The 24,418-nt window shown below is 35.1% G+C and overlaps 1 protein-coding gene across 4 annotated transcripts in view; it reads left to right on the top strand.

Moving 5' to 3' along the window:
- The window catches only part of LRRC49 (leucine rich repeat containing 49), a 52,896-nt gene that overhangs the window by 4,382 nt on the left and 24,096 nt on the right, over positions 1 to 24,418 (top strand). Inside the window, exons 6-10 of one of the 4 annotated variants that reach the window (XM_075045414.1) lie at positions 934 to 1,137; positions 2,742 to 2,808; positions 12,558 to 12,701; positions 16,739 to 16,800; positions 23,308 to 23,455. In XM_075045414.1, the coding sequence (XP_074901515.1) occupies positions 934 to 1,137; positions 2,742 to 2,808; positions 12,558 to 12,701; positions 16,739 to 16,800; positions 23,308 to 23,455 (625 nt within the window). Of the gene's footprint in view, positions 1 to 933; positions 1,138 to 2,741; positions 2,809 to 12,557; positions 12,702 to 16,738; positions 16,801 to 23,307; positions 23,456 to 24,418 lie in introns of those variants that run through there. The other 3 variants (XM_075045415.1, XM_075045417.1, XM_075045416.1) reach the window with 3 other exon arrangements.

The following is a 24,418-nucleotide window of genomic DNA, read 5'->3' as shown; positions in this document are numbered from 1 at the left end:
GTATGAGTGGTGGGTTTGGTTTTGTTGGTTTTTGTGTGTGTGTGTGTTTTTGAGAGAAGAACTGGTTCCCATAGGGAAGTTCTGTATGTGTGTCCTTACAATGAATATAGCCATACAGCAGTCATCTAAAGCAGTTAGGGCTTTTCATTGTAAACTGAGGAGCTATCTTAAGAGTCGAATGCAAGGTCATGCACATAATCTAGAGAAAGAGACTGTGTCTCTTATTAGTTCTAATCTGATACATTAACTGTAGAATGGTCTGTCTCTCTTTTTGTTTTTGTCCTTAACCAGGACCCAAAAAAAAGTTTTATCTAGAGACATTTAATTGTAACTTTTTTTTTTTTTTTTTTTTTTGGTGGGGTTAAGGTTCATGTAGTCTAAAAAATTTTGTCAGGTCAGTAGGACTCTTTCTGGAATAATCCTAAACTAAGAATAACCATTTTCAGCATAATTTCCTATATTTTTTACTTTTCGTATTAACACTTATTTCATGTATTTATATTTCAAATGTAAAGTTCTATAAACCAAAGAAAAATTGCATAGACATAGAACGCTTTGAATTCTGATCTAAACAGGCTGCTTATGTGGTATCTGGTGGAAAAAAATAAAGAATTGGCAGGCTGTGTCTGTTGAAATTTAAATGTGGTCACAACACGAAACTTCTGTGTAGTTTCCATGTAACAAGCAAATCTCTGATTAAGAGGGCAGGCTTTCAGAGAATTCTGGAAGCACTTCTGCTTTATTTTCATGCTAATTTTTTAATATTAAGGACTTATTGCCTTATTTGCAGAGTTTAATTAGCAAACCTAATTATCTTGGTATTACTTTAATCAAGATATGTACTTTCCTTAGTTTAGTCAGAGTGGGCAAGTAGAAGGTGGATTACCAATTTGTTACTTACGTGTGTGTTGTTTTGTTTCTTTTTCCTTCCAGGCAGAAACTGACAGTGTGCCCAGTTATCGATGGGGAAGATCATCTTCGCCTTTTGAATTTCCAACATAACTGTATAACCCGAATCCAAAATATTTCTAATCTGCAGCATCTTGTTTTCTTAGATTTATATGATAATCAAATAGAGGAAATAAGTGGGGTTTCAACTCTGAGATCGCTAAGAGTCCTTTTGTTGGGAAAGAACAGGTAAAAATAATAAAACTAACTTCGAGCACCCTACTTCATGGTGTAGCAACTGTGATCTATCATTGTTTCTGTTACTTACAGAGTTTTCAGATTGTGATGTTGGGGACCACCAGTGAGCTGGTCCCTAACACTACCTAAGTGTTCGGGATTCCACTGAGGAAGCACGTAGTTTTTGCTCGTAATGTTCTTCAGAAACTTCCGTTCTTATGTAAATTTTAGCAACAGTTCTTAAATATTTTACATGTTTCCATCTAATCTTCTGTTCTGATTGACTATTGAATACATGTTCTTAGATTTGTGTGACAGCTGGAATCTCTTTTCATATCACATGAAGTATTCATTGCGTCTTTATAACCTACAAAAAGTATTTCTGCCTGAGGTATTTAGCTGGGAAGAAATCAGACAGATTAGAATCATGGATTTTATTGCGTATTCATTGATTCTAATCTGTTGGGAGATATAACTTGCTACTTGTATTACTCTCTAAAAATACAGTTCAAATCCTGTAGCCTTTAATTCTAATAATTTAATAGAAGTATCTGTGGAATTGCTCATACATCTAAGGATTGTGCTCTGGTGGTTTTTTTTTTTTTTTTTTTCCTTGTTTTCTTTATATTCAGTAAAGGAAGAACTGGTAAACTTCTGTTATGTGCAGATTACAAAGAATGTATCTCCTAATTTAGCCTGTATTCAAAATTGACAACTTTCAATAGTGCAGTATGTTACTAGAGCTTATAGCTTTTATAGTAAAAATCTCACCTGTAGAAATTAATTTTGTTTATAACAAAATATTGGGGCATGGGAATGATAAATTTAAGCTGCTTTAAGGAATTATTTTCCAAATTGTAACTACATTGAGTGCTGTATAGTTTGTCTACATAGAAGTATGGTTTGGAGGTAGTTAATGATTACAAGTTAGATGCAGTTGCTAGCAACTTGTTTTCAGCTTGATCTACATGTGATCTCTGATTATTCTTGAAGCAAATGCGTAATGCACGTGATGTTTAATGTCACCAGCCAGTAGATGATGCTGTTGAGTATATAATCTAGGTTTGGAATCTGAGAAAATAGGACAGGACAGAAAGGTTTTAAGACAGTTAAGTTGTACAGGGGGAGAAGAAATACTGGCACATCTAGAGAGCGATACTGTCTAGAAAGGGCCAGTGGCTTTCAGGTTTTTTTTTTATTCTGTGTTCTAACAAACTCTCAAAAGCCTCTGGCACTATAGTCTTTCTTTAAACTGGTTTGGAATTAGCTGTTTGCCAATAATAACTTTTTTTTATTATTATTATTATTATTTAGGTATCTGGATAGGTTGGTTCTTGACTTTGTTTTCTAGTGGTGCAAGTATTCCCTCCTTTTTCCTCTTCCTAGAAGAGCCACATGCATACTGCTGCATTATTGACAGTCAGAAAGGAAAGTGATAGTCTGAGGCATACTCATTCATTTCTTCTTTTTTTTTTTAACCTGGTTCAGAACTTTGTTATTCTTATGTTACTCTTTGTGGGCAGGAACAAATTCCTAAGTTTTGTATTAGCTGGAAAATGAAAGATACCTTTTATCTAATATGGAAAATAATTTATGTCATAATTGAAATCTTGCAGAATAAAGAAGATCTCAAATCTGGAGAACCTAAAAAACCTTGATGTTTTAGATCTTCATGGAAATCAGGTACAGTACAATAACTTGAATCTTTACGTTCTTGTGTAGACATCATGCATTTCCTGTGTCTTTTACCGAACTATTGCTTTTTGAAAATTTGGCAGCAAATTTTGCAGCTTTTTGAATCTTGGTATCAAGTCTCTTGTACTTCCAGCATTGTACTTCTGAAAAGTTACAGTGATTAAAATGCTGAGTCAACTGAGTATAATAGCATACCTCCAGAATAGTGATCTAGCATAAGTAGTTGTGGTATCGTTCAAGTAACACAGTCTTAGAAGTCATGGAAGAATTTAAGATCCCATCGATTGTTGTGTTGTTTCTCCTTACAAAACAAGATCCCTTACATATCTGTAGAAGAGTTAAATTTGTACAGAAAAAGCAGAACGGGTACAAGCTCTTGATTTATTAATGCTTCTGAGTGGATTTAAGTCGCTGAAAGTCTATTCAGTTTCCCCAATTTGAGACAAAGCAGTCATTTCTGTTTCAAGTGGTGCATAAAATTTTAGCTCTAATACATGTAAGAGGAAGATACTTGTTCAATGGCTATGTCAGAAGCAGCATGGAATATTAAGGGCAAGCCGGATATATTATTCTTTTGTAAAATAAATTTAAAACATGTATGATACAAAATGTTCCATAATTGAGCTTTTTAAAACAACATATGGTAATTGTGACTTCGTAAGAGCAATGTGTGAATTTTCTGGATTCCTGTTCTGACAGTTTTGATGCCTTGCTGATTCCTGTATGTGTGTATTCTTTATTATACAATTGCTTGACAGTGGGGAATAGGAATGCTTTTTTTTAAAAAAAAAAAAAAAAAAAAAAAGAAAAAGGCAAGGTAACACTATAATGAGTTATTGTTAAATTTGATGTGATAAGTTTGTGGCTTCTTTGAATAACATTAGTCCAGTAGTATGCATGTTGTATAGTGGCAGAGGCAGTATACAGATAATGACATTGACCTTGGACTATGTCTGGAGATGGCTCTTTGTGTAGTTATAATCCTTTTCTTATTGTTTTTGTAAGGTTGGGGGGAGTGGTATTTTTTTGCTAAAATTACTTGCAGACTAGACATGTAGCTGTGCCAGTCAGCACAAGTGGAGGAATTACTAATGGAAATGAAACATAGGTCATGCACAACTCTTAAAAATGATCATGAAGTAAATCTGATTTTTTTCTTTTTTTGATTTTTTTTTTCTTCCCCTCCAAGTGTCTGTACAACTCCCTTTACATTAATTAAAACTTTATTAGAAGATTTGGGCATAATGCCCAACTGGCTGCTGCTAGATCAGCTTTGTAATAATAGGCCTCCTTTGGTCCAGAGAACATAACAATTATCCTGTATCAGGAGTTAAGTATTAAATCTCTGGAGCATAATAAATGTTTTTGTTTTTCAGAAAGTTTTAATCAGAAATGTACATGTGAAGGGCACAAATGTCAGGAAATGGAACAAATTGGTTTCTGCTTTTTTTTTTTTGGTAGGTTTAATGTATTTTTCATGGAAACACCAAATAAAGACTGTGAACTTCTATTAATAAATTATCTTTCTGTTCCTTTCCAGTTTAAAGATAGGCGATTTTTCATATTAACATTCTTTTTTTCCTGTCTTTGAGGAATTAAAATTTTAAAACACCAGTCTGCCATACATATTATTAGTTATTTTTGAAGGTAGAAAGGAAGAAATGAAGAAGGGAAGAAATGCTGAGTTTGAGACATATCAGTTTAGTGTACTAGTGTCTTGTTTTGAAGTCTGGGGGTTTATTTTCTTGTTTGCTTATTTAATCGTGAATGGGGGGGCTCTCTCTTTTAACTTTATTTAGATTTATGCAGCCTTTATTTAGGGCAGCCTTCTAGTCTATCTTAAATGATATTTCTTCCACATCGTAAATTTCCCAAGAACAGACTTCAGCCACAGAATTGGTTTTGAGAACTTCAAAATATGTGTTCCAATGTTCCAGAACATAGCAATTTAACCAGCAGATCTGTAGAATTAAAAATGAAGTGTTGTTATATAGTTCAGAATGGTGGATTCTGATCATTGTTCTGTAGATATAATGTCCTTTCTCTAACATATACATGATTTTTTTTTAATTTGGTACAGATCAGTTAGAATCAAGAATACAGAAACAGAATACCCTGCTTGTCAGTTGTAATGAAAAATAGTAGAAAATAGGATTTGCTTTATCTTGATAAGCTCTTGATACATCGGTTTCCTTAGACTGCTTGTGGCGCTATCCTGCACCCAGTTCTCACAGGAAAGTCAAAGCTGCAATAAATCTAGTTAGTTGTACTATTTGGAACCAGCGATGGGCAGGAATTTTCCTTTATCAGGATAGTTCTTATTTCAAATAAAAGGTGTAATGGCACTTTTGTGGTGTGCATCACTTACGTCGTCTTTTCTTACAACTATGAAAAAATGTAATTCACTTCTGGTGTGCAAAAGTGTCATTGACTGCCAGTGTAATATGAATATCTGTATGTATTGTGTGAATATGAGATTTCCTTTGGATATCATTTTCCATTGCTTACTTCAGTAACTGTGAAACACACTGTATAGGTTACATAATGTTATAATCTTTTCAGTCATACTCTATTTCTTACACTTACAGATATTTTTATGGTACTTTTGTTTTCATTTTACATTCAAAGTTGTGTTTCTTACAGATGTGAGAAATTAAATAATGCTGTGTATATGGGAAACAGATATTCTTCATCCAGCACAAAACTTTAAGGCTATTGCCTAGAAAAGACAGCTGTCTGTGGTATCATCTATATCTTGTTGTCAGGAATATTTTCAGGATTTTCTTAATGTGATATTCCTGGGCCACAATGCAAAATTCATACTGTTAAAGGCACTACTCAGACTTGCACACTTGGTTTTGCATTTATTTTTTTATAGTATTAATTTTAAAAGGTGTTTTTGTGTTTTTGAAGAAAATGTCTGTAATTGTAATTACAATGACAGATTTTTATAATAAGTTACTAGAAGGAGTTTTGATACCAAACTCTCCAGGAAGAAATAATAGATTCTTTCAAGAAAGCTATTGATATGCTAAGACTTGGATGCAAGTTTTGCTTGAATGCTGTCTGCTCAATGAGCAAATTGTTGTGTAGACTGTAATTGACCTAAAACAGGGATGACACATAAAGGAGAATTGTCAGATGCTATGAAAGAAGACAGCCTCACTCAATCCCTGGGAAAGTGATGGAACAAATAGTCCTGGAAACCATTTCCAAACATATTGCAGTAAGAAGACAACCAGGAGTAGTCACCGTGAATTCATGTAGGAAATGGCTTTTTACAACAAAGTGACAAGTGCAGTGGATGGGTAGAGCGCAGTGGATGTTTTTTATCCTGAATTTAGGAAGTTACTTGACACTATCTCCCATTACATCTTTATAGAGTAACTTAATTTAATTTGGACTAGATAGATGGACAGTGAGGTGAAATGACAACTGGCTGGACTGCCAGGCTCAAAGGGTTGTGATCAGTGACACAAAGTCTAGCTAGAGGCCAGTCACTATCATTGTACCCTAGAGGTTGATACTAGGTCAATACTTCTTAACACCTTCACTGATAACCTGCATCATTAACAATGCAGGAAATTGGAAGGAGGGCGTCATACATGAGATGGTTGTGCTGCCATTCAGTGGGACCTTGACAGGCTGGAGAAATGGGCTGAGAGAAATCTCATGAAGTTCAAGAAGGGGAAATGGAAAGTCTTGCACTTAGGGATGAATAACCCCCTGTACCAGTATGGGCTGGGTGCTCACCAGCTGAAAAGCAGCTTTGTAGTAAAGGACACGGAGGCTCTGGTGGACAACAGGCTGGCCATATGCCAGCAGTGTGCCCATATGGCAAAGAAAGCCAACAGCATCCTGGACTGCATTCGGAAGAGTGTTGCCAGCAGGTTGTGGGAGGTGATCCTTTGGGCTCCCCGGTGCAAAACAGACACAAACTAAAGGGGGTGAGTCCAGTGAAGAGGCACAAAGGTGATGAAGGGACTGGAGCATCTCTGATACGAGGAGAGGCTGAGAGCTGAGATTTGCTGTGCCTGGAGAAGAGAGGCCTCAGGGAGTTCTTATTGATGTATGTAAATAGCTAATGAGAGAGTCTAAATAAGATGGAGCCAGACTTATCTTAGTGGTGTCCAGCAAAAGGACAAGAATCATTGAGCATAAAATGAAATACAGGAAACTTGTTCAAACTTAAGAAAAGTGTTATTGTCAGGGTGGCCGAACACTGGAGCAGGTTGCCGAGATAGGTGGTGAAATCTCCATCCCCAGCGGCGGTCTAAGCCTTACTGGCTATGCTTCTGGGCAGCGTGCTGTAGCTGACCCTGCTTTGTGCAGGGGGTTGGAAGGGATGATCTCCAAAGGTCCCTTCTGACCTCAGCTGATGATCTGTTTCTGTGGCTAGGGTTACTTCAGATTAAATTCATCATCTTTTCTTTTCCTATTTTCCCTTTTTAGTGGTAGGGGAAATAGAAGAAAATAGTGGAGAAGAATAATTCACTCGGATACTAGTAAAGTGACAATTCTTTATTGCAAAAATGTCCCCTGTAAAGCCATGAAAAACCTCTGTTGGGCAAATGTGGCAGTTCATTGAGCTGTAGTGCACTGATCAATGTCCTATTACAGTACTCATTGAAAGGCACTTTGTATTTGGGGTTAAGATAGGAGTGTTTCTGTGGTTTTCATGTTTGTAAGTCCCACACATTTGATGAAATTACGCATCAATTCTGTTCTTTAGAGCTCTTTCCATGCAGTTTGCACTGATTGTGTCTATTCATCAATACTGTTACTGCTTGAGAGTAAGTTTGATGTGGCTTTACAGAGTCACCCTCTGTGGTTCATATTTATACATGTATTAGAACAGTAATCTATTTTACAGCTTTTTGTATTCTTTGTATTAATATATATAGCAGCTCTGTTTTGACTGGGGGTTTTGCCTTTTGAAGTTGCCACCCCTTAGTTAATAGAAGATGAGGACACATAATTTTTTGTGGTAAAGACAGTTATATTAAGGGGAGAATATCTGGTGAGCAGCCTTCATCAGTGTAGAGGATTAGCTGAATATTTGCCTCTTGCATACAGTTTACTTGAGACATGAGTTAACTTGCATTCAATGATTCTGGTATCACCAGCTTTCTTCTGTAGTCAGACAGACAATTCCAGAAAGTGGTTTAACATGTTTGTTAGACTCCAGTAGATGAGGAGAGTCATCTAAGTAAAATGCTACTATTTAAATGATATTGCCTGGCAACAATAATATTATTACTACAGTATACTATGGAATATAAATTGTTGCAGTAGTATTACTACTTCTGAGTTATGATACAGAACAGAGCTTTTCCATAGTCTTTGTTTTTATGGTTTGGCTACTCCGATGTCATTAAATAAACCCCATAAAATTCAATGTAGCAAGTTATAGCAAAATCCAGTAAATCCTCTTGATGCTTTTTGGCAAGTAATTTTAACAGATTGACTCTTCAGTGACTGTGATATTACACAGTTCTTCCAGAGGACATTGAAGGTGCTCACATACCTGGCAAGAAAAAAATATTATTCTTTTAACTACCATTTTTTCCCCTTTATGGTTTGTATGTTATAGGGCACATTTAGAATAAAATAGTAAAATAACTTATGTGTAATATCCATTACATAATATCTGACTAAATAGGTTTCATTCTTACTTCAGTAGTTTAACTTACTATAGGAATATTCTAAGGTGCTTGCAATAATTTAAATTTTTTTTGGTGTTCAAAGCTATTGTTAATAATGCACAGTATCTCTTATATGTTACCTGTGATCCCAGATGATCATTGAACAATTAAATCTTGTATGAGTTATATTAAAGGTATTTGAAATGCATTAGATTAACAAAAAATGTTAACTTTTTCATTATACACAGTAGTTCTATATAAGGTAAGAAGTCTCAGCACTCTCAATAGATGCAGAATATAAATACTTAAATGGGATATGGCCAGAATATGAATATTTTTAATCCTATCTTTCAAAAATAGTGCTACAGCCTAGCTAGAAATTATTTATTTTTAATATTTATGGAGTAGTGGCAGCTAAGAGGAAAGCTAGATTCCTGTTTCAGTCTTACATCTATGGGATGTAAATCAATCCCATAGATGGAATGCAGATTGTGAAATGTCTAAGACTGGAATGTTTCCAAGAGGTTGGAGGTGAGGAAAAACAGAAGGAGGAAAATTTAATTTTTGTTCACTTTTGGGAAAGTATTTTGATTTATTTGGGTGCTGGGTTTTTTGGATAATATGGTTTGGTCTGAACTTTGAGACTTCTCCCGCCCAGGTGAGAAAAGTACTGGGAATTTCATGTGCTTTAAAACGTTGAGGTATAGTATTCCACAATGCTTAATGATAAACCTTTTTATGATTTCTTTTTTTTACAAATCAAGCCTTTTAAATGCATTACTAATTAAAGAAAATCCCTTCATAGAATAAATATCCAAAAGAAGGTTAAAAAAAAAAATCAATTTAATGGCTAATGAAATACTGCACTCAATGCCTATGCTTTACAAAAAGGGCAAAATGTGAATTCCCCTGTCATATTATTACTCTTTGACTGTTTTCCCACATGATTTAGTAAGGCTCTTGATTTTAATACTGCCCAGTAAAAGTTCGTAAGAAAATACAGCATCTTAATAACAATTAATTAAATTTTTATGTAGAGACTCTGTTTCTATGGTTATTAACACAGTAACGTTGACATACAATATACATCATTCGGAGACCCTGCACATGATCGTGGCTGGCATATTTAATGCACTACAACTTACATTTAATTTTGAACTTAACATTTGATTTCTAAATAGTGTTCTTCCAAGCACTCTGAATAGTCTATGGAGAGAAGTCTGATTGTTAGTTTGACCTTTGCTGTCAAGGTAAATACTATAAGTGGTATATGTTCCATGTAAATGTCTTTAAAACCTTTTTACTTTAGGTAGGGTTAAAATGGGCTTTAGTCTGTCTTCCAGTGAACTAATGCGTTAAAGTTGAGTCAGGTTGAACTCAAATTTCAGTCTAACTTTATTTAAAATGAAATTTATTCTATAATGCTTAAATTTTAAAAAGACATTGGAGTTTTTTGTGTTGTGTTTAATTCTGGGAATAATTTTCCTTGCCAAAAGTTCAAGTATATAAGCTCAGGCCTGAACTTCTTTTCAATGATCTCAGAAATGTGTGTTAAAAGATGTAACTTTTGTGCAGTTTAATTATTGATGAGTGATTATGTGGTGCATAACAATCGTTTCTGAAATAAATATTTTATCGCTGAGTATTCAGACATAGAAGCAAACGAGAATAGAATAGTGTTCTTGTTCAATGTTTACAAGTGAAGTCTTTGACGTATTTGAGAAAGCAACTAAAAAATGGTTAATAATCCTTCTTTATAATTAATAGAGAAGTCATAGATATTTCTTTTTAGAAAATATTATTTGAATCCTCTAAAAAGATGTGATAATGACTTGTATCTAATTTGCACCTAATAGTATGTACTAAAAGCTGGTGTATCTTTATGTGTGCATGCATAATTGAAACAGAGAAAATCCAGTAGAGTTAACCTTAAAACTTAGTAAAGTGATAAAGAGTATCTCTATACACTGCTGATGAAATAATTACCTTTGCGATAGCAGTAAAATGCTAGGATTAATATTCTACATTGTGGCATGCTGTATTTTTAGCTAAGCAGACATCTGCAGAGGTCTGTGCTCTCCGTGCTAACCATCTGCTCTTGGCTTTGCTTTCACAAGTCTTTCTGTCTAAATATATTGTTCTAAATGGTGTTATTTTCTGTTCCTTTTGCTGTAATGCTGTTGTATCCTGATAATTTTTATTTTCTGCATATTAATAGACATAAATGGATGATGCATAATAGTTTAATTAGCAGTTGAATCAAAAGTTAGTTTAAGATGTTACTTAATCTTTGTTTTGCTATCTCCTTTTGTATGCTTTTGAATGGACAACTTGCTGAAATACTTTTTACAGCAGGTTATTCAAGTCGTATGTCATAGAATTACAGAAACATACATGCATGTACATATGTGTACATACATGTGTGTATCTATATGAAAATTACCAACAACATTATGTGTTCTCAAACTTAAACAATAGCTACCTTGCCTCTTCTCCCATTCCAGGAGCTGCTAGACACTTTCTGGAAACTGGCACGGTCAGACTTGTACTGGTCTAAAGCCTCAGAAAGTTCATTGTCACTGGGAAGGTGTATGACACCAGTCACTATCTTGCTTGTCTGCATCTAAGTGTTGTTGGCAGCTTTGAGGAGGAATAGCGTGCCTGAATACAGGGTGTTGAAGGGAGCTCACAGTGGTCCAGCAGATGATCATTCTAATTGAAAGGGAATTCATTATACTTCTTAGGAGCTTTGTGCACTGTATCCACATGTTGTGGAAGGCTGAAGTGTTTTCCATGGGAAAACCTGCTGCCTTCTTTCTGCTATATAGCATGGGTTTCAGTAAGAGTATGATAGGAATATCCCCCTGTGCAGTGGCAATACTTCGTCTTCTCCATGATGTGTTGATGTATGCAAGTCCTGTGTAAATGTCTGGATAGATGCAGGAGAACAGATCCCAGACCACTATGAGAAATAAGTATCTGGATAGAGATTCTTGAGTGGATCACTCTGACAAATGCAAACAGCAGCAAATGAACCCAGATTGTGTCAACAGAGCAATAATTAATGCCTTTGTAAAACATGGTTGCATTTCCAGAAGTCAAAAATAAAAATAAGGGGCAGTAGCTATTATTACTCTTTTGATGATTTTTTTTTTTTTGGTCAATATCACCTGAATCTTTAAAATAGGGTATTAAGTATAAAAACAAACCTTGGGCAGCTGCCTCTTTACTGTAGTTTCGTCGCTTTGTTTGATCCCTCCATTTTCTAATCACAGGAAGCCACGAGTTGCCGAAGAAGTGCTGGGAACTGTCAAGCAAACGTGCTGTGTATCCAAACTAAGGATGCTGCTGCTTTCTTTTCTAACTTTTGAGTATGTCTTTCTGATTCTAGCAATTACCTGCTTGTAAAACTTCCTTACAAGTTCCAATTTCAGAATAATTGCTTTCTTCTCCAGAGGGCTGTAACTGCTCCTTGCCCCTGACTCACAGCAGGTTCCTGTCCTCATGACGTGCTGCAGAGTCCGTCTGTGGAGCTCCTGTAGACAGAGTTGAGTGTGCTGCTACTGGCATTTTGAGAGGCATGAAGGGAAATTGGTGCAGAGTTCTGTGATGGCAGGGAGATACGATGCCGCATGTTCTTGTAGCGTAGGTACCAGGAGATTTGGATGTGTGTTTGAGTGCCTTTGCAGACAAATTAAAGATCAATTGTACACAAAATTTCCCCATTTTGACATACAGTGATATCATCAGTGTTGTCTTAGTTTTATGGTATCTTAGAGGTTGCTGCTACAGAACAGCATGGCTAAAGTAACCTAATTTCTGATGGTAAGGAAGGAAGTGTTGACTGATTTTATTGCAGTATGACTAGTAAGGTACTAGTAAAGTGAATACTAGTACTTGATCTCTATCAGACTGTAGCTTGTTTTCAGCCATTTATGACATGATTATCATGGTTTAGAAAAACACACAAGAAGCACACTATTGTATTCAGTTGATCATGTATACTTTTTTAAAAAAGTATGTGCCACATATATCTATTGTCTATCTATATAAAACACAGTATGAGTGTTAATAATTATACATCTTTCACAGATTACTAAAATAGAAAACATCAGTCATTTGAGTGAACTGAGAGTGTTAAACCTTGCCAGAAACCTACTAACCATTGTAGAAAACCTTAATGGACTGGATTCGCTCACAGAGCTCAACCTTCGTCATAATCAAGTCTCTGCTATAGTAAGGAACTAAACTCTTGTCTTTTCTCTTTTCCTTTTCTTTTTTTCCTTTGTTTTTAACAAAATGCACTATTACTGTAACTTGTTTAAAACATATAGGCATTTCAAATTTGTGATATCTTGTGTTTTCACGTACTGTGTTGCTTATGTTGTTCTGCTGCAATACTTAGTTTTACAACATAAAGGTGAAACAAGCAGCGATTTTATATTTGGTGTTATTTTGTTTAAATGCGATCACTTGTAGTGATTCAAATTCTTGATAGCTCGTGATGGTTCTCGGGGCGGGAGGATACTCTGAGGAAGCTTTGTGGTTCTAACATACAAATTTAGATAGTTTTCTTCCATACAAGTTTGTTTCCTAGAAACAAACCCTCTCAATTTTTGTAGCTCAGCTAAACAGTCTCAGACCATCTTAAAATTTCATCTCCTTATGAATATTTCTAGGGCAAATGCAGAGAAAATAAGTGTTGATCTTAAAGGCAGAATTTCCCAGTTGGAGCTTTAACCTAGCATTGTAAGTCTTCATGTTCTAAAAAATAAAGCTTTTCACTTTGCAATTTGAGTTGTAGTTCAGGTATGGCAAGTAGATTATTTGAACAAGCGCTTTTTAAAATAATACAAGAAGTCTACTTAAATAGCTATATTTTTCTGTCTCATAATTTCTTTAGTTCTTGGTCTCCTATTGCTGTGCCAAGCCATTCCTTTCTTGAATTCTGCTATTTGCCATACATGAATTGTTTTTACACTTCAAAAATAAATTTCTGCTCATTGCTGATTCTGTTACTGTACCTTCCCCCTACATCAGTTATGTTACCTAGGATTCTCTTCCCTTGTTTGTAGCTGCTGCCTTTTCACTCCTCAGGTGTAGCTTGTACTTTCTACTTGCTTCCTGTTGTCACAAATGGAGAGTTAGCATGAAATTTATATTAGTGAGTTACAGGCTTGGTCTCTGTGCTGTATCTCAATGTTTTAGTCTTTTATGGCCAGAGACAGTGTTTCAGAAGACAATGTTCTGTTCAGGGAAGTACTTTATTTTGTCTAATTGTTTATTGGGTTTTTTGTGTTTTTTTTTTTAACCCTGGTTAAGTTCTAATGGACTGGTTTTGGGGCGTGGGGTGGGTGTTTATTTTGTTGTTAATTGGATTGTGATTTTCGCAAGTATGACACTAACTCTCCTTCCTCTAGAGAAGGACTCTTAAGTCATATGAAGTCAAGTCTTGGACATGTCATACTGTCTGAAACCTAAAGTAAATATATGTCTCTTTCCTAAAATAAAATCTTTTTCTTTTTGAATGATAGGTGTTGTCTTTATCTGTGTATGCAACAGTTTATATGTATTTCTTTACTTAAATTTGTTTCAATTTTTTTGAAAAAATGAAAGCTGCGTTACTTTAGTATGGAAATTCAGAATCTGCTGCAATATGAAATTACTGTAAATCCAGAAACATAGAAATAATTTATCATTTTATGGAAAGACTATCCAAGATATTGTTACATTGTTGCTGGAGTACTTGAGTAGTTGAGGGAGGGGGTTTAGATTTCTTTCCTTTAAGTTGAGGTTTAGGTTTTCTTATGGTTGACTGGGGGGTGGGTGTCATTTTAATCATGATATAGTTATGATGTAGCACTTAACTGTGAAATTTTCAATCTAAGTTCATTAAAATAATTTGGTTTATGTGTTTTAGGTTTTGGACTGTGTTTTAGGTAGTTACTATGACAACACTATCATTATAAATAAAGCTTTTAAAACTTGATTATTCCTTTAAATGAAAGAATCTAACCGATTAAAAAAAAAATTGCCATCCCAAAATAATGAAATAAAATCAATATAATTTAAATAACTTTGTCTTTCAGTACACTTTTTGTGAACCTTCCTTATTTTTCAACTCCTCTGCTCCCCCTCCACACCTGCTGTAAGTGTATTATTCTTGTGTAGGAAAGATGATACTCTCATTTGTCAAAATGAGGTTCCATACTGAACTCCATACCCATTGCAGTTAACTGTATTGAGTAATCCAAGTTATCCAACTAGATTATAGTTTGAGCAATGAAACATACAATCGTCTCTTACAATCCACTGGCCTTAGATTAGTAATTTTGGGACCATTTTTTGCCTTTAAGGTATTCATTAGAGACTGGAAATCCTTGTATCTTGAGAGTAGTTATTTTTGTAAGAATAAACTGTAGTTCGTCCAAAGGTGTAGGATTTAGAAGGGCAGTCCTGAGGCTTGGTTTATAGCAGAAATGTATCTTACAGGATTGAAAGTGCCTTCAAGAAGTCTGACTATTCTAAAGAATAGCAAGCAGACAGAAAAAATTATTACAGAGTGTCTCGTATGGCATTAAAAGCACAAATCTATGCATACACTGAATTATGGAATGTCTGTTTGCTTTCCATCCAGTTGTGAAATAAGGTCCGCTGTTAGGAAGATGAAGTATATTTTTATTTGAAAGGTGGACCTGCTTGATTGCTTTGAGGTATTAAAAGCTTAGAATCCTGGAGTTTGTCATCTGCAGCTTGATCGTAGACTTGAAGGAAGACTGCTCAAGGTGTTCACTATCTTTTCACAAAAGAACTCCTGTCCTGTTTGTCCACTGCCCTATATGACTTTGTATCAAAACTGAATTAGCTGGACACTTTAGTTGTTTTTAATCCTACTTAAGGTGTTTGCTGTCATGCCTGTGAGACTTAAACATACTTTACAGGACAGCAGCATACCGTGCCAGTTATGGAAATTTGTCTTCAGGGCAGATTACTTTGTATTCTCCAATGCAAAACTCTTTAATTAGTTGAAATCATCGCTGCTTAAGAATTACTGTGTACAACCCTATAATGCCTGTCTTCATGTGTATATCTGCCTGTATCATGTGACCCACCTCTTTAAGCATCAACGCTAAGTAGCCTTAGGGACAGAGCGGGGTCCAGGTAGAATTCTATTCTGAACTCAATCTTTCCATGGTCTGATCTGGGAGGATTCAGAACCAGGAGTTTTGCAACTCAGACCTGAGCTAATAAGCCCTGCTTTATTGTATGCAGTGCTTGCTAGCTCACATGAAGTGTTTCAGTAATAGCAGCTACATGGTTTGTGTAGAGCTGCCTTGTGTTCACCTGTTTGGTTAGAATGAACTATTTCTGTTTCTGGAATGCTATGTAGACATGCCACAAATCAGATGGAGAGAGGGAGGGCAGTGGATTTTATTTTTTTTTTTATTATTATTTTTTTTTTTGGTGGCTAAAATCCAGGTAGTGAGCCCTGTGGCACTTTCCTGTGCTGTAACAGGTTTGAGTCCACTGCTTGCAAGTTGGAGTATGCTCCTTAGTAGGATAAGGAGATGCAGACTTTTAACTGAGCGGTTAGGTGTGCAGTCTGAATGGTATAAGAATTACTGCAGACTCTGCTGACTGGCCATTATAGATTTATATTTCATAAATGAAATTTGATCTTACTTGATATGTTTCATCTTACTAATATTTGAGCTTTTGCTATTTAGAGTTTTTTTGCAAAGGTCTTCAGTGGCATATATTACGTCGACAATTACTTGTTCTGGAAACTCATGCTTCCTTACAAATTTTAATTGTAAAGGTGACAGAGTCCTTCAGATTATTCTCTGGCAGAAGAGTCACTGCTGTTTGGTAATGCCAATTGCACTGCTGTATTGTACTTCAAAAAACCTTATTTTAGCACGGTCACAAAATAAACTTTTTTTTTATAGTGTGTTTATCCTGCAGCTTAAATGCTGAGACAGCACCTTGGCTTATTTCCCAAAAGCCTGTTCAGAAACCAGCAGCAGCCTTATCCTCTTTTCTTTAACATCATTTGCTTTGCAAGTGATGCAGCTTGTTCTGCAGAGTGGATATCTGCACTGAAACACTCCCTTGCAGTCTGCACTAGGGAGAAGTGGAGCTGCATGTTCAACAGAAATCAATGTTGCAGCAAGGTTATAGCGTATAGAAATGAAAGTATTTCATCAGGCAAAGTAGAGAGGTTCAAAAGCTACTTTCAGCTACTGAATTTATGCCTCTATCTTTCCTTCTAGAAAGATGTGGATACTTTGCCCCATCTCCAACGTCTCTTCCTCAGCTTCAACAATATATCTAGGTAAGGGACATAGCAGTTTGCTTCCTATCAGTAATTTGAAGTATCCTATTGGAGCTGTATTTTGTTAAATTTTAAATTAAAAGACTATGAGTGCAGATATTTTTTTTTCCCCTAACTTATCAGGTGGTATAATCAAGCCATTGTGTATTTTCTACTTTAAACATAAAAATTCTTGAAACCCTTTGCATTTAAATGTAGTTGTACTATGAGTATTCTACCAAGAAACTTACATTTTTAGTTTAAAAATTATTGTACTGTTTACAATGATGATCAAAATTTAAAAATAGTTTTGTAAATATCTTGTTTTACTGTTAAACTAGATATCTGTTAAAGCAACATTACACAAGGTACCTATTATATTTAACATACCATCACTCTATTTATGGAGTTACACAAACTGCTGAATCAGGTTCTGCTTATGATGATTAGATTATTTCATGCTTGCATTTTACTTGTCCATATATTAATAAAGTCTGAAAGGTATATTCATGGTTATTTCTTTTTCAAACTATGTGGCAGAAGCAGAATAGCTCAACTTTCAAAGCAGGGCTTCTATAGTTTCAAGTAAATAAGTGCATTTTGTTATAAATAGATAGAAATGTTTGTCTTCTATGCTTTTTCATATTTGTGCATTTTTAGAGTCTGCACTTATACTAGTGCCAATATGTAAAAAAAAAAAGTGCCTGCATTATCTTCAGTTTGGTATGTCTTTTTTTTTTTTTTTTTTTTTTTTATTATCCCTTAATCATCACCAGCGTCCTTTGCTTAGAATCAAATAATTTAACGTGGCATAGGGGAAAGATGCTTCATGTTCTAATTACAGGAAATGCTGTGCTGTTCTTGTGGCATCTGCTTTCTCTGTAAAATGTTGTACTAAGTATGAGCTTTTATTGTAATAGCTGCTTGAACATTTTAATTTGACCTGCATTATGTATTTTGCAGACAGCTCCAGCCTGCTTGTCTGTGTTCCTTAGGGTCTTAAAGTACCAATGCAGTAGATCTCTGTAAATACTTATGGGTATTAAGCATTCAAAAAAAAATGAGATATGAACTGCAGGAAACTTTAATATGCCCTTCCCTTAATTAATCTGCTAGAGGGGGGCTTAGCATTTTGCCTTTCTTGAATAATTTCCAGAATTGAAACATGTCTTTTGTTTCTGTTTTTCTAAAAAATGTCTTGGCTTGGCAAGAACAATGAGGGGACTGCAGTAGCTGGCTCCCTTGCCATCAGGGAACATCACTGCAGTCAGTGTAATTTCTGTATCTTTTTATATACTTGGTATATTTTGTGTAGCTTTCTGATTCCTTTCTCATGTTGTTTTATGCAAATTCATGTTATTTTTACAGTGTTCAAACAAGGAAAAATGTTTCAGTTTTTCTGTGAGGTTGTTAAAGTAGATTTCTCAAACTATGTAATCAGTAGTTTGCTTCTTGGTACTTTATCATGATTGTTGTCGTTTATTCATTGGGACTTCAGTTGAACTATTGATAGATCTAGTCTTAGTTTTCATGTAAGCTATAAATACTTATGTAGAACATTCATGCAAATATATAATTTGGTTTTAATTTGTAGTTGGAATAAGTATAAAAATAAAATTGTAATGTCAAATGAAAGATATTGCTCTTCTGTAAATTCTGTATACATATGTGGGTAGGTAGTTGGATGGATCAGTTTAACTCTTTGTTTACCAGATATTATTTTAAAACAAACAAATGAAAAATTTCTTTTGATGATCACATTTACCTTGGATTTTTGCAGTAATAACCCTTTATTGTATACGGTAGTTTTGAAGGCTAAAAACCCCCCATTAATTCCTGATCTTGAGTTATGTAGTAGATATGTCTTCTAACAGGAAAATGATCAAATATGAAAGTATACTCTTGGCTTGATACTGTTTGTACTAACTGAAGTTATATGCAACCATAATACTAGTGAATTGCTGTGCTAAATCTGAACATTCCTACAACCGTTTTAAATGATTTTGTGTGTTTTTGAGTCACTTACTTGGGTTGACTGTGTGCTATATGGTAATTTTAAAAAATATTTTTCTTGGAAACAGCTGTGTCTATACAACTGACTTTTAGGCAATCAAATTGATGCACAGGTATTCTAATTCATTTATCCATAGGTCTATAGAGAAAACTGCAAATGGAAACAAACAACGAAGTATATTGCCAAAACCTGGATTTATTTATGTTACAGGTTCATTAAAATATTCTATTAAAATATTATTTTAATAGAAATAGCATTTCTGAGGCAGTGCTCCCATGGAAAGTTTTGCCACTTCCTATTTTTGTATGTCAGCAAAAATCCTTGAGTCTGAAATTGATACATACTGACATATATGTATTAATATTTCAGTAAAAGTTTGGGAATGCCTTTTAAAAATTGTCACTATTTAAGGCATGAGAATCTGTCATAGGTTTAATCACTGACGTTCTTTTTCCCTCAAGCTTCAGAGGAGGCCTCAGAATGCTGCTGCTTCTCTGCAGAGCTTTTAATAAAAAAGGATGTATTGGCAAGATAATGTAAGCTAAAATCGAACACTGTAGAAGTTGATGCTGATCAGAAACAAAAGTCCTACTTCTGGCTTCAGCCCCCCCAAAATTTAAGTTACAAACTGAAGGCATTGATGCCTGATGGCTGAAGGTTATATATATATATATATATATATATATATATATATATATATATATATATATATATATATATAGCTAGTTATAAAGAAGGGGGAGAAATCCCATTTTTAATTTGTCATGTGGTACTGGGAAGAGATTACAGAAACTTTTTCCTCAGGAAAGATATGCCACTGAGATTTAGAAGTAGGGTTACTGCTCATATTTCACAATGTGAAACCAGGTAAGACCATTTTTTAATCTTGGAAACAAAATACGTATTTTCACTGTTACACTGTTGTCCAGGTCAGCACTGTGTTGTGCTTTTTCATTTAGTAAGGCATGTTGTCTAGCCATACGGAGAAAGTTGGATACAAGCTCCAAGGACGTGTACCTGTTTTTCTTCATCTGGTTGCTGGATTGAAAACCTGAGAGAAGGACTGTTCTTAGCCTAATAAAAACAAGAAAATACCTTTTTTTCGTAGCAGAATGAAAATGTATAAATACTTTTTTAAATACTTGAACAAAAGCAGTACAAGGGGAATGAAAGGTTGACTGTGGTAGCATCTGTTTTCAACAGTAATTTAGTGGTTAGAAACCTGGGAAAACCCAAGTTTTCTTCTTTGGCTGCATGTTTTCTGAATATGCAGTTCCCTCTCGGGTGTTCTGTCAGACTGTAGTGAGTATGTTGCCTTCCTTATCTTCTCCAGAGCTTTTCCGCTTTATGGAACATGCTTTAAAAAAGTCATTGATGCAATGTCTTTTGATGTCATTGATGTCTTCCTAAGCAAGTAGGCTGTAACAGAGGATAAATGTTCTTGTGTCCTATTCCTGCCTACTAAATGTGTAAACGTGAATGTGTATCGCTGGTGGAGGTTGAGCTTACAGCATTCCAGAATACTCTGCTGCTTAGTAGTTGCCATGTTCTTGTGTGAGGCAGGAGACAGGGGTTTGCGTTCCCTCTGGTAGAGGGGAGAATTGAATGCAGGAATCTGAGCATGCACACAAGATGTAAAACTGATCTATTCTGAAAAGATTTCCAGAAAACATTGTTCTGTGTTGCTGAAGCTACCATTTTAGCAAAGATAAGTTCATCTAGGAAGAAGGAAGGACAGGGAAGGAGAGGTGTTTGCCATAGTTTGCCGGGACTCCTGCAGGAAAAGGTCTTTTGGAAAGAGAAGCAGACATTCCATTCAAGAAGATTGCCTGAGGCAGTCTGAAACAGCATCATCCACAGCTGCTTTATATTTCATGAGCAGGTTAAAGACTCCTTTGTGGTGAACAGAGGCTAGAGAGCATTGAGTTGGGGCCTCTGATTCCCGTAGGGTGGTCACCACTTGGCTCTGTCACAGCAGTCTGCGTGCCGGGAAGCAGACAGAGGCTTGCTTGTAAAGTATGCAGTCTGTTTGGTGAGAGTATTACATTAAAGCTTTGCTTGGCTTAGGATTGGGATACCAGTGTGACAAGTACAGTACATTAAGTTTTCTACACTGAATTTCTAAAGCTCTGGTTTTAATACATGTATACAAAGATGTGAAAACATAGCTATTTTGCACTACTGTTTTGCTCTAAAATTGATCTGCTAATAGGGCAGCTACAAGCAGGATAAAGCAAGCACATCTGTTTTAGTTCCAGAATAAATGTTCTGGTATGCTGAAGCACTGAGAATTTCAAAGCACAGCAGTATGTGTAAGTGGAAGGTCTTGAAAATACTAGCAAACTTTCAACTTTTCTGTCATTTCCTGAAGAGATTGGTTTTATTAAAAATCTGTAAATCATATGTAATGGCAGAAGTACTGTTTGGTTAAATGTTTAGTGGGAAGTGCTTCAAGTAAATATATTTCATTCTTTTAATGAATATATTTACAGTATTTGAAACTAAGTTTGAAGACCAGAAAATTTTCATATTTGTCAAGCAAAATCTATTCTAGCCCAATAGAATTTCAGTTATATTTTCTTATTTTAACATGTTTACAAGTTTGCTTTACTAACTTCTGTGTCATTTGGGAAGATTATCTTTTATCTTCAGGACATATTCAGTATGTATTTTAAGTAATATGTCAGCCTGATCTTCCAAAAATGTGGTTACACAAGCCGTATTATGGAAGGGAAACAGGATCACAAAAAGAAGCAGAAAATGATAATCAAATTTGTCATCTTAACCACGTGTACAAAACACTCAATTCTTCAGATATACTAAGCACCTTCACTGCCTTCATTGGAATCTGTACCTAGTTGATTTTCTCCATCAGTTCTTATGTTGTTTTAATACACTAAGCAGAAAGGTAGTAGTATCTTCCACTTCGCTCTGTCATTCTGCTGCATCCGTTGGGTATATCGTGTAGAAGTTACTTGCATGCTGTATTAATTGCACTGGGTTTTTTGAGATTTGTATTGGGTGATTTCTTTCTTTACTCCTACCAGCTTATGTTGGTATCCAGGCCTTTATTCTGCTGGTTGAGACTGTTTGCTATTTGGTGATACTATCTTTATATTTTATCTGTATTTCTTGTTGTTGCAGAAATTGTTTTACCTAATACCTAGAATCTTTCAGGGATATCTGATTTTAAAATCTGACATCCTGGTAGATCAGAAGCCCTTTGCAGCTGAATGTTAGTCCTCAGCAGATTATTGTATGCGTTCTTGAAAGTTGAGTGATACCAATGATAAAGGTAGTTGCCAGTTTATTAAATGACAGTCTTAAATATGAACATCTGTACTGCATATGATTTCTGATCCCTAAGTTCAGGGCCTACTTACGGTTTGGTATCCTTCCAAGTATTAGTGGAGGAAGACTTTTCCTGCCACCAAGACTGAGAACAACTATAATCAGTTGATACAATCAGCAAGATTTTCAGAATATTAAACAAAGGCAGTAATTCCATTTTATCCACTTCAGAAATGGTCTCTTATTTCAGAATGTCATTAAGTATTTGTTTATCTAGTAAAGTGATTTTCTTTATATTTTTGTGATCAATGATTTTTTTTTTTAATTTTCAGATTTTTTTTTTAACTTCATTCTCAAAAGTAACAAGTCCATTTATTTCATGCTTTCCACTTGAACTTACTTCATAACACAGGCTCAACTTTTGGAGGCCAAAGTACATAAAGATGGGTGAACGGTTGCACATTTATACAGTTTAATCAATTCCTTAAAAGGGGAGTTATATTTACTTTATAACTGTTCAGCTTTTTTGAAATGAAGTTAAGCAGTTCTCTGTTTAAAATACTAGTTATCTGAGTCAGCTGCTTTCTTTTCACATTCCATCTTCAATGAAAGGAACATGATACAGGCTGTGCATGTCTAGATACATTTTACACAGGCCAGTTATTTTTGTCAGGAAACCAAATCAGATGTTGTCTAAAAAGCCAACTTTTTAGTGTTTGTAGGCTGAACTCAGAACAACAGATACATCTGTTTTGAAGAAAATATGATGCTTTTGTAATTGTTTTTCTTCCAATATTTAATGATGTCACAAACACCCAGGATCATTCTGAGGTATTTGTGGTTGGCTTTTTTTCTTGTATTTTTCCATGGTTTTCATGCTGGCTTTGATGGCAAATACACCTTGTATTATTTTTTTTGAATATGAGTTGGTATGTATCCTATTTTAAGGGGTTTTTAGGTGAAACTATATTCCCATTGTTACAAGTTCTCCTTATTCTGCATCTCTTGTTTTTACCTGTATGTGAAGAGATTAAAAAAATTTAACAGCAGGAGCTGTTGGTATTTCAAAATACTTCTAATTTGATTTATCATACACAATATCGATGGGTGGGTTTTTTCCAGTACAGGTAAATATTAATGTTCTATCCTTAAGAAATAAAATCTTCCATCTCAAAATTATTCCTACTCTATGACATTAAAACTTTAAACTTTTTTGGTTACAGTTTTGAGGATATTCTGTGCCTTGCTGATTCCTCATCTTTGTCAGATATCACCCTTGATGGCAATCCGATAGCTCAGGAGACATGGTACAAACACACTGTTCTCCATCATATGATGCAGCTCCGACAGCTAGATATGAAGAGAATCACAGTAAGAAATTTCTGTTTTCGTCAAACTTACTAGGTACTTAAATTCAGAAGTAAAATGCAGGGGTTTCTGTGTATATATGTGTATTAAGAATACCACCATTTTTTCTTAATTTAGTATGGAATTGAATGGTATTATAGACATAGCAATATTTAAAGCTAACCTTTTTTCTTTTGTTCAGTATTATATAAGGGTATGCTTTTTTACTTCATTTTAACATGTTTATTTTTAAATGCTTAAAACTCTTCATTAGTAAGTACGGTGTGATCAATTGCCATGTGACATGAGAGAATCTGCAAAGCTTTTGGTTAAGGCTTTCTAAACACAGTCTTTGCTGGTTTGCTGTATAGCTGAAAAGGAACAGCACAGTTCTTCCAAAGGAATAGTTTGTTTACCCTAAAACTGGTGCTATTGGTAATTTCTTTCATTTAAAAAGCTTGTTGGTTTCTTTAGTCTGCCTCCCTAAGGAAACCTGGTGATCACACTGTTTCTGGTTTTGTCTGTATTTCTCCCTTCCTTACCTAACCTACTCTCCCCATTCATTTCTGTTTCTGCTGCTCAAGTTCAAGTAACCCTGATAAGGAAGAGAAGACTTGCAGAAAATACACTGTAAGGTAGAGGATGAAGGGCAATCACTGGGGGTATTACCATTAAGTCAACTATTTTATCTCTTAATATAGGAATAGTCATGCTAATTCTGCTGTGTCTACTTAAGTGACATGTAAGTGTAACTTTCTTACAAGAGTAATGCAGCCAAGCAAGATAAGGAATATAATATGCTTTACAAGCAAGAGTGTTGCAGTGTTACCTTTTTTTGACCAGGTGCTGATACATATACCTTATTTTAAATGCTCATTTACTTTGTACAAAGGCTGTACTGCATTATAAATTGCACCTGTTGTTTTACCATCTATCCTGTTGTCCTGTAGCCAATCCACTGTGAGTATAAAATAGAGCCAATTATGA

This window comes from Buteo buteo, chromosome 13, assembly GCF_964188355.1.
Source record: "Buteo buteo chromosome 13, bButBut1.hap1.1, whole genome shotgun sequence".
NCBI classification, from domain to species: domain Eukaryota; kingdom Metazoa; phylum Chordata; class Aves; order Accipitriformes; family Accipitridae; genus Buteo; species Buteo buteo.
This window is presented reverse-complemented; position numbering and strand designations above follow the sequence as displayed.